Source organism: Alnus glutinosa, chromosome 2 (assembly GCF_958979055.1).
Source record: "Alnus glutinosa chromosome 2, dhAlnGlut1.1, whole genome shotgun sequence".
Classification (NCBI taxonomy): Eukaryota; Viridiplantae; Streptophyta; class Magnoliopsida; order Fagales; family Betulaceae; genus Alnus; species Alnus glutinosa.
Window position 1 is genome coordinate 3300732 of NC_084887.1, and position 14162 is coordinate 3314893.

At 35.8% G+C, this 14162-nt stretch overlaps 1 protein-coding gene and 1 pseudogene across 1 annotated transcript; both read right to left on the reverse strand.

Annotated features, from left to right (window-relative positions):
- Positions 1-66: 66 nt before the first annotated feature.
- LOC133860687 (F-box/kelch-repeat protein At3g06240-like) lies at positions 67-1645 on the reverse strand. The gene has a single exon (XM_062296265.1). The coding sequence runs from the start codon at positions 1497-1499 to the stop codon at positions 267-269; it is 1233 nt and encodes a 410-aa protein (XP_062152249.1). The 5' UTR covers positions 1500-1645; the 3' UTR covers positions 67-266.
- A 3705-nt stretch (positions 1646-5350) lies between these two features.
- Positions 5351-13857, reverse strand: LOC133859442 (glycine-rich cell wall structural protein 1-like; annotated as a pseudogene).
- Between the last annotated feature and the right edge of the window lie 305 nt (positions 13858-14162).

Genomic DNA, 14162 nt, shown 5'->3' on the forward strand with positions numbered 1-14162 from the left:
CCGCACGTAAAGTTCAGAATCAGCACCAAATAACTTGTTCGTTAAGGTAAAGCAAATATAAATATATAATACAATATCCAACACGTATCACATTTCTATTCATGTCATCCACACACGTACGAACGTCTAATTTCAACGGGCCTTGGAAGTCCCCAAAAACAGAGGATTTGGTCAATCAACAACAAACGTCTTACATTTCCATCACAATCAGATTAAAAGAAAAGAAAAGAAAAAAACCATTCAATTTCTCCACGCCAAACACGGCATTATAGATGGGTTCCACTCTCTTCATTCAGTAGAACAAGGCTCTCGACATAAGTATCCAAATAAAACGAGTCTTTTAGGCCACCAAGAATATTAAGATCCAAGGCTTGTTGGCTGCTTGGTTCGTAAGAAAACAACTTTCCCATGTCGTCAACCACTAGAACTTCACCATTCTTTGTAAATCCTATCACCCTGTCCAACCTTCCGGGAATGCAAATATCAAACACCTTTGTCCAAGATTCCGCCACTCCATACTCTTTCATCACCCACACGGAGTGAGGCTCCGTCACCGCGATGCCCCATTCGTTACAAGGGACAAGCGCAAGCAACCCATCAATCACCGCCAGATTAACGTCCAAGAATTTCACCCCTTCCAAACTCTTGGGCATGGCCAATTCACCAAATGCCTCATCTTCCATATCCAACGACACGATCACATTGCGAAAATCACCCTGGCCCGATGGAGTGTGTACGCGCCAATGGACTGCCCCATTCAAGAAAACCGATACGTAGCACAGTTCGATGACGTAGGGAGGAGGGGGGGTCGTAACAGAGCGCCACGCGCCCATTCGAAGCGAATAAATCTCAACCAGAGGATGAAGAATATGTGTAGGATCTTCAAGATACACAGCCTTCACCAATTTGTAATCATCTGTCTTGGGGTCATACCCAAAGCCAAGAGAACGAATAACTGGACCGTTTGAGGTAAATCCTCCAAAGTTTGCTCCAATGTTAGGGTCCGGAAGTAATATAACTTTTTGGATAGAAGGATTCCAGAGAACACATAACGACCCAGAGTTTTTACGGAAAACATAATCCGCGAGACAAACTACACCATTAGATGAACCAACAACGTGCAAGAAATCGTTCAAATAACCCCTTTTCTCTTCTATTTCTTCTATTTCTTGGTCGAGAGAAAGCTCGCGGGTGCGTATGCCAGGGGAACTATAGAACGCCAGGTGTTTGTCGGAATGGTTGGCAGGGAATGGATCATCGGAATAATGCAAAGTAAAGCACTGCGTCTGAAAATCGGAGTCGAAATAGTGGAAGAGAAGGTAGGGTGGGTGTTGGGCGTTGGATTTAGAAAGAGCGCGATTGAGGTGGGTGGCGATGAAGTGGGGGCTTGCAATCAGAGAGCACCATGTCTTGCAAACGCACCTGAATCTGATGAGCGACTTCACTGGCAGTCTTGAGAGGATTTCGATGATCACCTCGTTTGGGAGATAGTCTGACATATGGATCGTGTGTATAGGAATGGAAGACGAGATAAAGGTTGAAGGCGTGAGAAGGAGCTTCAGAGATTTTGGGCAAGCACAGCACCAGTAAACGTGTAGTCAACCTTGAGCAGTGTGTTCAGGAAGTGGGAAAGCGTGCGTCTAAACTCTAAGGAGCATAGTGGATGATGCAAATTTTTATCTAATAATTAAAACCAACTTTTTGTTAGATTAGTTAACCAATTTCAAAACTACCTTTAAACCGAATATCTAGATTTTTATCTATTTTATTAAAATAATTATTTTTATTCTTTTTTTTTAAAAAAAAAAATTGTTAAAAACCTCTCTCCACTCTGCCCATTGCGTTCTGCACCTTTCAAAATTTTCGGACTCCATGCACCCACGCATTCTGCTCTAAAAATTTTCAGACTCTCCTTCATGCTTTCCAAGCTGCTCTCTCTCTCTCTCTCTCCAAAGCCTCCAATGGCTTCTTCACGGACCAGGAAAGATTACGGCAAAGCTGGCAGAGCAAGCTGAGTGGTATGAGGAGATGGTGGAGTACATGGAGAAGCTGGTGACGGGCTCGACCCCGGTGGCAGAGCTAAACTTGGAGGAGCGGAACCTGCTGTCTATGGCCCATCGTGGCGAATCGTGTCATCGTGGTGTGCGACGTGGTGCATCGTGTCTTTGATTGAGTAAAAGGAGGGGTAGTAGTGTCTTCCCCGTCGGAATCTCAAAGTTGCCGCTCACATGTACGACAAGGCCAAATCCAACCTCTATGGGAGAAGAAAACCCATAGACAAACGTGCTCAAAGAACGCACGTAGAGAAGAAGAAGAAATAATATTCGAGAGAGAGAGAGAATGGAAGAAAAACAATATAATATTATACATCATGGGCGTGACATTGTTCACAAATGGAGCTTTGATCTATTATGGTATTGAGATACATAATCAGATGGAGTGGTGTTTTCATAAATTTTTTATCTATTATAAATTTACAGTGAGTTTTACATAATTCACTGTGTAAGTGATAAAAGACAGCAATAAGGAGGCATTAAAGCGAGAGATGAAACGCAGCGTTAGTAACTTTGTGAATGTTAGGCAAGAGGCGAAACACACCGTTTAGTATTTGAAATGCTCGATGGGTTGGGCTTTTCTGTTAGTTTGTTAGCAGATTTACTGGGTATAATAACCCATCAAAGTTATTGGGCTAGGTATCGAAAATCAGAAGGTCATTGTCTGTATCTAAAACTTTTGGAGCCTTGGTTGATCTGGAATCAGCCAAACTTGTTACCCAATTCAATACATATGTATATATATATATATAGGATAAAAATTTTCTACAAATTAGTTTGTAAAAAATTTTATATAACCCACATATAAAAATGACATGTGTTCTTTAAACATGTGAGAAGATGTAAAAAGTACATGATGTAGTCAGTTTTATATCAACAACAGAAATTTTTTACAATTTGCCCCGTTAAAAAGAAGAGACCAGATTTTGACACATGCTTCAAAACCTTAACTCTTACCAACATTGTAAAACAAAACAAAAACGAACATATACTAGAATTTGGTGATAAAACCCCCAATTAGAACAAATATGAATATTACCTTAGTATTCCTAAATTTGCCTTTGCCTATAACACGAACTCTAATCTCCCAATTTTTTTTTTTATTTTTCTGTAGAAGCTAGTCCTCAGAAAGAGGATGATTCATTGATTTGGATGTTTAATAGCATTCATGTTCCACCCTAGATGAACAAATGTTTTGGAATTGTAAGAGAAACCAAATTAAAGACTACCAATCCACAAATTCATATTTTTTTTTTCGCAAAGCATCCCAGATTTTGAAATCATCCAAATCGGTTTATCACTCTCACCTATATTCACCACAAAAGGCTGGCTTTGAATCACCACAAGATCATTAGACCTCACAGGAGCCATCACGTATAATAGAAGAAAGTTTTGAAATCAATAAAGTGCATGCATTTCATATATTCTACCAATTTATCCATTCGATCATCCTTTATATTATGTAATGAAGGATTGAAGGAAATTCATTACATCGGGCGTTGAAGCAGCGGCACGAATGCAAAGATGTTGTAAATAGAGTGGGCTTTTTCACAAAAGACAAGCCTGGTTTGGAGAAAAAGTCCAAAGGAGGAAAAATGGGCCCATGATGGCCTACTTAAATTCGTCTACTTTGAAAAAAAAATATTAGGCCTAGCTTTTGGGAATTAAGCCCAATTAGGCTTAGAGAGTTACTTTAGCCCAAAAAAAGAAAAAAATAATAATTTTCAAGAATAAATCAAGTAGGTCTTAAAAGCTTTAAACGGGATTTTAAAAGAAAATGAGTTGGATATTTCTCTACAATTCATGGGAAATGTTTATTCCAATTTAAAATTGATAAATATTATAAAAAAATACGTTAATATTTTCTCCAAAGCAGATAATTTTGGTGGAGGATTTTGCCTAGCCCTAACTACACGTTGGAAACTGCCCTACTTTACTTGTACACGTTAACTACTATGTCATGTTAGCCCCTCTTTCAAAAATCATATTCCACACTTTGGTGGTAATCTTCCCAAGTTGCATTTTTTTTTCTCTCCATCGATCGAGATTCAAACGAGGCTTTGATCGAGGCTATTGGGAATCACTATTGATGTTAATTATGCTATAATCTCGGTCAATTGAGGCTTGGACATCACTCAAACACGATAATGTACTACAATTTTCTTCAAAAATTTGCTGACCACTTTGTCTACATCAATATTTGAATTCTTGTTGACAATTTATGTTTGATCATCTCTATGTGGATGATAAGCAGAGTTAAATGATTCTTTTCAATAGTTGGTTTAACATGTTCCTTGTAGTATATATGGTCACCGTAAGCATCTATTGTGGCTACAGCGTATGTCTTGTTAACTTAAATGACGAATCGGTTTTTATAACTACATAGTTGTTGTTGTTAAAAACTAGGATTGTGGTGTAGCAGAGTAATTAAATACCGATAGATGAGTAGAGCTTAGAAGAGAATAAGCTAGCATCAGATTAGTGTCAATCGAGTGGACAATCGTGGACGTCAGCTGTGGAACGTGGTGGTATGTTATAATGATCATAAATGTCCTATATGACTTAAGTATAATCTTAACAATATATATTAAGCTCTTAGATACCCTCCCTTGGAAGCCGATTTTCAATAATAAATCGAATTGTATTCCTAACAATTTTAGGGACCTTCTGAATTTGCTATGGTAAATACCACTTATGTATGTTAATGAGTTCTTGTGCATGGTAGATGGAGCATTGAGTTCAATATCTATCCTAATAATTGTGGAAAATTATTAAGATTCAATACTCAAAGACGATCAAGACTACTAGTGCCATTCATCATGCATGTTGTTGTGTTAGATGATCATATCCGTGATGGCCCATGTGATAATTGACCTGTTAATTAGCTTGATCTTATGAATTCGATCAAAAGATCTGGAATGATCAGAACGAAAGCATTAGACTTTAATATGATTTGAGATGGTTATCTTTCTTGTATATATATAGATAGCTCTTTCAAATTTCTATGAGAAAGATGATGGCTTCACGTGAAGTGCAATGGCTAGTTTGATTTCATTCTTGCAATTAATCCAACGCCACTGACATTTGATTTTAGGATGATAGAAAGTTAGAAACAAGAGCAGTAGAGAAAATTCAAAATCCAGGGAAAAAATAATTTCGTACTCTTTTTAATTGAAAAAGAGGGAATTTATAATATTATGACTTCATTTGAGAGATGGAAGGTTCTCCAATCTTGATTACAGAAAACAAACCTTATCATTAAGAAATTATAATCTGCAGTAGTGCTGTGACCCCCTTAAGCTTTTCCATAGAAATTAAGCTACTCATAACAAGACGACTCGACTCAAATGCAAGGATTCCAGCTTAAAAAACTTGTTCAACTATGTTTTAACGACCGCCGCCACTGCCAAACCCACTTTTGGATTCCTGGCTTGCACCAGCACCACCTCCAACTCCGACTCCAACTCCGATGCCAACTCCAATTCCAAATCCTCCTCCATGGCCACCATCAGCACTGCCTCCTGCACCACCTCCACCTCCTACACCACTACCAATGCCTCCACCAGCACCACCTCCAACACCTCCACCTGCACCAAACCCACCACCCATGACCTGACCCTCCACCTACACTGCCACCACCACCACCTCCATCTCCTCCTCCACCTCCAACAACGCCACTAGCTCCACCTCTTACTCCACTACCTCCAACACCTCCACCTGTACCAAACCCACCACCATGGCCCGATCCTCCACCTACACCACCACCGCCACCACCTCCACCTCCAACTCCTCCTCCCCCTCCAATACCGCCACCAGCTCCACCTCCTACTCCACCACCTGCACCAAACCCACCGCCATGACCGGATCCTCCACCTACACCACCACCGCCACCACTTCCACCACCAGCTCCTCCTCCACCTCCAATACCGCCACCTGCTCCACCACCTACTCCACCACCTGCACCAAACCCACCACCATGACCTGACCCTCCACCTACACCGCCACCGCCACCAACTCCAGCTCCTCCTCCACCTCCAACACCGCCACACAGGGGCGGAGGCAGGGGGGGTCGAGAGGGGTCAAATGCCCCCCCTCACCTCCTAAAAATTTTCCCTACTCTTGGAAATCTTTTTTGGAAAGTCCTAATTGCCCACCCTCAAAAACTCATAAGGGGCAAATATTTTTCTAAGAGGAACGAGTTTCATGAGCCACACTACGTTCTACCATTTTTTCATTGATTTATAACCTAAAACCAGTCACTAGCAGCTGCCACAGGTTGAAGAAGATAGGTTGAAGACGCATTTTTTTCCTTTTGATAAAACGCATCGTTTTGTTAAATAAACAAAACGTTCGTTTGGAGGATACCGGACACGTCTATGGACTAAAGATAATCCAGGCTTCCAGCTATGCCCGGTCCAAAAACGTGGCCCATAAGTGCTAAAAGCTGAACCATGATGTTGATGGTTTCCAGCTTTTCATACTTTTTTGTTCCTTTTTTTTTTTTTTTTGGTAATAAGGTAATAAGCTTTTCATAATTTTCGTCTAAAACGTATATAAAGTAACAGTTTAACCTTCTTTTTTTAAGCCTTATTATTACTATTATTATTTTATTTTTTATTTTTTAAAAAAATGCCTTAGGCCTGCCTACTTATTAGGATTGGTTAGATGTGAGTCATGATACTTGTGTCTATGTTGACAAATTATTTTTTTAAAAATAAAATTAAGACTTAACTCAACCAACTTTTTTTTATGTAGTCGAACGGGAGATTAATGGATAAATGATTGTCTGGTTACGTAAATTGAGAATGATATATTTAAGATTATCAACAATGAAAAAAAATCATATAGCGATTTCAAAGTATAAAGACTCGTCGATGACAACTGAATAAATAAACACTTGGAGTGACAAAATAAATTGTAAGTTACATTTATATATTTTAAGCGATAATTAAATTTTATTGAATTATTTATTTATTGTCTTAGTTATATTTTTTTTTAATTTTTGATTTATTTTTTATTAACTTTACTCTATTTATCAAAATGAAAAAAAAAAAAAAAAAAAAAAAAAAAAAAAAAAAATTATTGACCCCCCTCAACTAAAAGTCTGGCTCCGCCACTGCCGCCACAGCTCCACCTCCTACTCCACCACCACCACCACCTCCTTCTCCTCCTCCAACACCACCACCAATGCCACCTCCTACCCCACCTCCAGCTCCAAAGCCTCCACCATGCCCTGAACCTCCACCAACTCCACCACCACCACCTTCACCACCTTCACCACCTCCACCACCAGCACCAATGCCTCCTCCTGCTCCACCACCTACACCTCCCCCAGCTCCAAAACCTCCTCCATGACCTGACCCACCTCTAACACCATCTCCTCCTCCTCCACGAAAGCCACCGCCTCCAACTCCACCACCAACACCACCTCCAGCACCTGCGCCTCCACCACCACCAAAACCTCCCCCTCCTCCAATGCCACCACCTCTTCCACCACCCAATCCGCCACCACCTCGATGACCACCACCGCATCCTTGTCGGCCTCCAAATCTACAACCATCGTCCCCAAATCTAGTTTTGTGAAGCTTCTCATTTCCAAGAGTGGCTGCGCTTAAATGGAGGATAATGCATAAGACAGGAACACTCAAAGAGAACCATTTGGAAGAGGCACCCGTGGCTCCTTGATATTCCGCCTTAATTTGCTATCTGTTTGCATGAAAGCTCTTTATATAGGCTTCGCCCACTTGCCAAATCTAAGCAGCCCAACTAAACAGTAATTAATGAGTGCAATATATATGGTCATCAACGTGCTGGGGCAGTTAGGGGATTGGCTGAAGCATTAACTCAGAAAATGGAAGTCAAAGACCACTCAATTAATTTGTAAATTTGTTGTTGATCGTAGGACTATCTCTTTTTTCTTTTCTTTTTTTGTTTTTTGTTTTTTGTTTTTTTGTTTTTTGTTTTGTTTTTTTTTTAATAACTCGTCCGAGATATATATATATATCTAAACTACCTTGCATTCTTGGTTCTCATGTCACTGTTCACGTGTTTGATTATTGTGTTGGATAATAATAGAGATAATTCATTATGTGATGTTTAACATTAAAAGCTTAATACGATATCTAAAAGTATTTATAATATAAAGTTAATATATAAGTCTTTATACAAGGGCATATTTAAATTCTTAAATACAAGTGAACTATTAGCAAACCTCACAAAGATGAGTAGGTATGAAGTATGTTCAACAAAAAGAAATTCTAAGTAAAAGTTAATCTAAATGACAAACCCATTGTTATTATAACCACAAAAGAGCTAGAACATTGTTTTTGTCCTCTATTAATTTGCTCTCAAAAACACTAAAGCGCCCATTAAAAAAAAGACATACAATTCAGTTTTTTATTTTTATTTATTTTTTTTAAAAAAAAAGAAACCCTTTACCCACAGCGTGTGCATGCGTTGGTTAGTTTTTTAAAATGTTTTTTTTGCCTTCTTTTAAAAAAGAATTTTAGGAGTATTTTTATCTTTTTGGAGGATATTATTGCAATCCCTTTGACAAATTGATAGGATACATTGACAAATCTAGCATTCTCTCTCTCTCTCTCTCTCTCTCTCTCTCTCTCTCTCTCTCTCTCTCTATATATATATATATATATATATATGAGAAAACTACGCATATTCCTTTTAATGATCTACCACTTAATTTGCAATGTTTTCCGGTCAAAGGAATTGCAATGTTTTCAAAAAAGATAAAAATATGAAAAATGCTAGATGTATTAAATATTTTAGTAAGAGATAGATATTAAGATTATGTGGAGCTTATTAATTAGTACTCGTAGCATTTCTTTTTATTAATTATTTTGATTATCTCTAATGAATAAGCTCTACATGCATCATTTTAGTATCCATCTCTTAGTAAAAAATTTAATACATGTAACATTTATCATATGTATAACAGTTAGCCAATATTATTGGATATGCAATAAAGTATTATCCAACATTATCTCTATGTATGCCTTCGCCTACATGTATTGAAGTCAGTCACTCTTCCAGCCGACACTCCACAAATCCTACATACTCTCTGTCTATCGCTTGTCGGCAATGGAAACTCGATCTAGAGATTGTTGATTTGTTCCTAATTAACGAAACCTCTAGTAGAGAACAATATTGAACCCGTGCCTCAAATACCTAGGATTTGGTAATTCAAGCCCTGCCATTTCCATAGAGATTTTTGTCTAGTAGTTATAGAACAATTAGAGCTTAACTATTCAGTAGTTACGGGCGCATGTGTTAAAAGATTAAATTTATAGGAAATGATGATTGAATTTAATTTCAATAAAAAATGCTTAACAAGTGAAATATTTAACTAATTAAAATGACCGGTTGCCCCAAAACCTTAAACTAGTAAAAAAAAAATAGTGAAGTTAATCATTTCAGTAAAATTTAAAATTCTAACAGTACTATGCCATAAAGAGAAAATTTGATCATGGGTGCTGTCTATTCTTTCTAAGGAGTAGACCATATCAAAAGCAAAGCAAAGTGATTATTGTTTTAATGTGTTATGCTTATGATCAAGCAGTTCAAATATGAAAGTTTTTGTTTCCAGAGTCATATATAGGCCGGGGCTAATGCAATGATCTTTTATACTAGTGCAAAATGCAAAATAAGTTCATGTGGCTACACTGATCATTTGTAATAAACTTTTTATGGTGGTATAAAAATGTTCTGAAAGCTTCCCGTGGTGTGCAAAAATAAAAAATAGGTTCCCGCAATTTTCATCTTTTTTTTTTATATTCTTTTTTTTTTTTATGAGAATAAACCGTCAAATTTCAGATCAGCACCAATCAAAATATTTGATAATAGGTTATCAGCGTCGACTTTTGGGATCGAAGCTAATGTGTTTTCATTTTTATTTAGGGTCATTAGCATCGATGCTGATATGTTTTTATTTTATTTTATTTTTTATTTAGGGTCATCAATGTCAAACTATTGAATGTCGACACTAATGTTAATTAATCAATTAATTATTATTATTTTTAATTTAGATCTTAAAAATCTTTGTCACCACTAATTATTAAATGTTGTCGCTAATAGCTTCCAACTTCAACACACGCACAGAAAAGTCAATGCTAATAAGGCCTTATTAGGGGTGACTTTTGGGCCACCGCTAATAATGTCATCACTAATAACAGAATTTCCTATAATCTTATCGTTGTTTGGGTATGCCCCAGTGTAGTTTGTTTTTCATTGTAGTTCAATTCAATTTATTCTTACATGGCTCTTTTTATTTTTGGTGGAGATGATAGGTGGCTTAGTTCTTTTGATCAATTTCTATCCGTTGGAGTATTCACAATGATTACTTACGTACATTTGTATCAAAAATAGTTAATCAAAAGTTACTTTTTATTTTATTTTTTATTTTTTTACTCTACATTCTATATATATTACATACTACTAAAAAAATATGTGTTTTTCACATACTTAAATGACACTATCAATTTTATATATGGGTTGTATGAAATTTCCGTCCATATATCATTACCTAAATCATTAAATATTGTGACGTGTCGTTTTGAAGGAAACCCGGCAAGCCCGCCCACCTGCAACAATATTAAACCCAATTAATTATAGACAACATAACCCACATTAGAAGCAACATTACTGTTATAATGAGTAATGCTCCAGAAAACATGACCTGGAGTGGCATTGTTGTAATAAAAAGAGGAACAGTTAAATACAAAATTACAGTATTGCCACTCCACGTCATATTTTCCGGATGTAACAAAAGTTGCCCGTAGCATTACTTGATCCTATTAGATTAATATATCGTTCATATACGTTAATTTGTTTTCTTATAATAATATTTTTTCTTTAGATTTGATTGTACCACTTTATATTCTTCATTATTCTATTTTCTTGTAACGTTTATTCAATTTCTTAATTAGTTTAGATTTACCTTAAGTTTACTTGTTCATTACTCAGACTCTCTACAAGAGGTAATACATACGTCTTTTTTCGCCGCCACTCTCCCTCTCTCTCTCTCTCCCTCTCTCATATTTTATATATATATATATATATATATGTATATATATATATATATATGGTATTAGAGTTAAAAGTCCTGAGTTCGAACCTTGATTCTGTCATTTACCTCTTATTTTTAATTAAATATTTTACGTGTTAACCTTTACTTATTAAAAAAGAGTTTGAGCCTATACATAATAAGAATGTTGAAATATAGATTAAATGATAAAATTTCTTCTAAGCGACCTATCATCTCCGACTTTTGAGATAAGTTTTGATTTAATAATTTCTTCTAGATGAGATCACGTTGTTCGTTTGTTGACCAGACTAGATAGCTTTCTAAGAAAAATCTAAATGACTTTCAAATGGTCTCCATGCATGAATGGTATATATAGTGGGGAAAATACAGTAAAAGTTTTTTAAAAAAATTAATAATTAAAATTGAACACGGACGTCAACTTATACTATTTGAAGGAAATATGAACGAATCAACCTAGTGAATAGATTTACATTTGCCAATTTAATACATATCCCAATAACAAATAAGGTATTTCAAGCTTTTAATTCAGTTGTAATTTGACTAAAAATTATATATATATAGGCCAAAGAACATAATTTTTTTTTTTAAAAAAAATAAATAAAAATTGAAGAAATAATGTATACTATATTTGAAGGAAATATGAACGATTCAACCTAAAGAATACCTATCTATAAAAAAAATAAAAATAAAAAACCTAGTGAATACCTAGTTTAATTACTTACTAATAAAAGAATGTTCAGTTAAATTAGATTTACATCGCTAATTTAATTAAAAAAAAAAAAAAAAAAAAGCCTTTTTACGTTGTTGGGCTCCGTGCTTACACCTTGTATTTTTAGTAGATGAAAAGAAGGAAAGAGTACTTTAACAAGGTATATATAGTCCTTCCTATTATCAAAGGAAGATCCAACAAAGAGAAAAAGAAAAAGAAAAAAGAAAAAGAGAATTTAATGCTCTAAAAAACTTGGAGAGCGCTGGCTAGCTAGCGTCCCATTTAATTTGTTTTACTTACATGCAACGATGAAACATGTATTCAAACATAATTAAGCAAATTTGTCAAAAGATTATTGCATGTCTTTCAAACATGTTTTCAAACAGATGTCCCTCCACAAGAAGATCGATCCAAGAAATGAAAAATACATTACAATAACTTGGGGGCGTGTAGTCGGGGCGACTGAAGGTCACCCAGCTATCGTACAAAGAAAGAATTGCAATTTCTTGATTGAGAGGAGAGGCCGGAGGAGATGATCAAGGTTGTGGTGGAGTATGCTTTCGTCGAGCACCGCCGCTATGCTCTACGGTCTACAATTCTTCGGCATTCAGTACGTTACAAACATTTTTTTTTCCCTCAATAGTTTGGGCATTAAAAATAGAGAAATGTTATTATGTATTTTTTTTTTCGTTTTTATTTCATATTTATCTGTTGACGTGACATTTTGTATTCAAATTACTATAAATGTGGATTCACAATACCATGTCAATAGAAAATGATAGAAGAAGGACATGTGTATTAACCCATCACTTAAAAATATGCTTAACCTATTAATTTTGTCTGTGACCGTCTAGTTATTAAAATATCTTGAAAAGCTATTGATTTTTCTTTTGACCTTTTGGTCATCAACATATATTAGAAAATCACCACATTAATAGCGTGAGTGAATAGCCTACAAAAAACTGTTTTACAATTTGCCACCAAAGAGCACTAGAAATTAAAGAGAGATTCTTCACATCATGGATTTTCATTGAGATTTAGTGAACCCAATTCAGATATTCATTCAGTTTTACATATATATATATTCTATATGCATATATAGAACTAGCTAGTTGAAAAGTCTATCTATTGTTTTCTATTCCTTGTGTTTATTCTTTACGGCTTTTCATCGTGCAAATCAAAGGGTTGTTTATTTGACTTTCGCTTTTGAAAGTGTGTTCATAACAAATGCAGGTAAGATAATTTAATTTTAGAAGGTTGCGTGTTAAAGAATCCGATCGCACCGAGTTAAATATTCTTGAGGTACGAATAAATCTTTAAAGACAAACGCTCTTGCATAATTTTATAGTATTGTGAGATCTTTCCACATTTTACTTTCATTGCTTGTATTTTACCTGTCTTATCATTAATTTTTGAATTAGTGTTTTTTTTGTTTCAACAAAATTTTTTGCACAATTCAAAATTATTAATTTTCAACAATATTGAGTAGGGAGACGATCATACAACGTTGCTTAGTAACATATTTGGCATTAGAAAACTTGATTGGGAATTATAACCTATAGCAATTCTTTTAGATGGGGGTGATACCTAAGGGATTGCTCGTTTCTTTATATTTTCTTCGTTGAAGGCAATGGTCTTGTAAATTTTCTTCTCGACAAGTGTTGCCCTGTCTACTAGATCAAAATAGTTCTAGATCTTAATTCAGTGTACCTGGCTTTTTGCTTGCACAGACATCTAGACGTTTTGTGTAGTAGCTGAGCTTCAGCTACTAGTGGTTCTTGCATCTTTTCGAACATCTAAAAATATTGATTGGCAATGCCGCAGATTGAATGACTTACTTGATCAAATTGTACGATGAGTTGGGAAATTTGTGCCACCACTTCGGCGAATTGCCTAGTAGTGTCGGCCATAAGTTGGAATACGACTGGATTCATCCTATTGTTAGATGGTGGAGGTGGAATCCTTTCATCACTTTTTTCATAGTGATGTGCCTCTTGGTTACTATCGCACAGAGGACAGCATCTAGGCGGCATGATTCTGTTATCCTAATAATTATCCAACATAATAAATCAAAAATGTTAAATCATATACAAAGATTATTTTAGAAATCATTTAGGTACATACGCATTTATAATTTGTATTACATAATGTGTGTGTGCGTATCTATATATATTCTTCAAACAAAACAATTTTCAGGCTTTTACCCAAAAAATTATTTCTTTATAAAAATTTCTTTAAATCTTCTTATTTTAATGCGGCTTATCCAAACGCTTGGATTTCTTTCATAACTTTCTTTGTCAACAGCGTTTGATCATGGCAAAGGCCAATTAGTCACAGC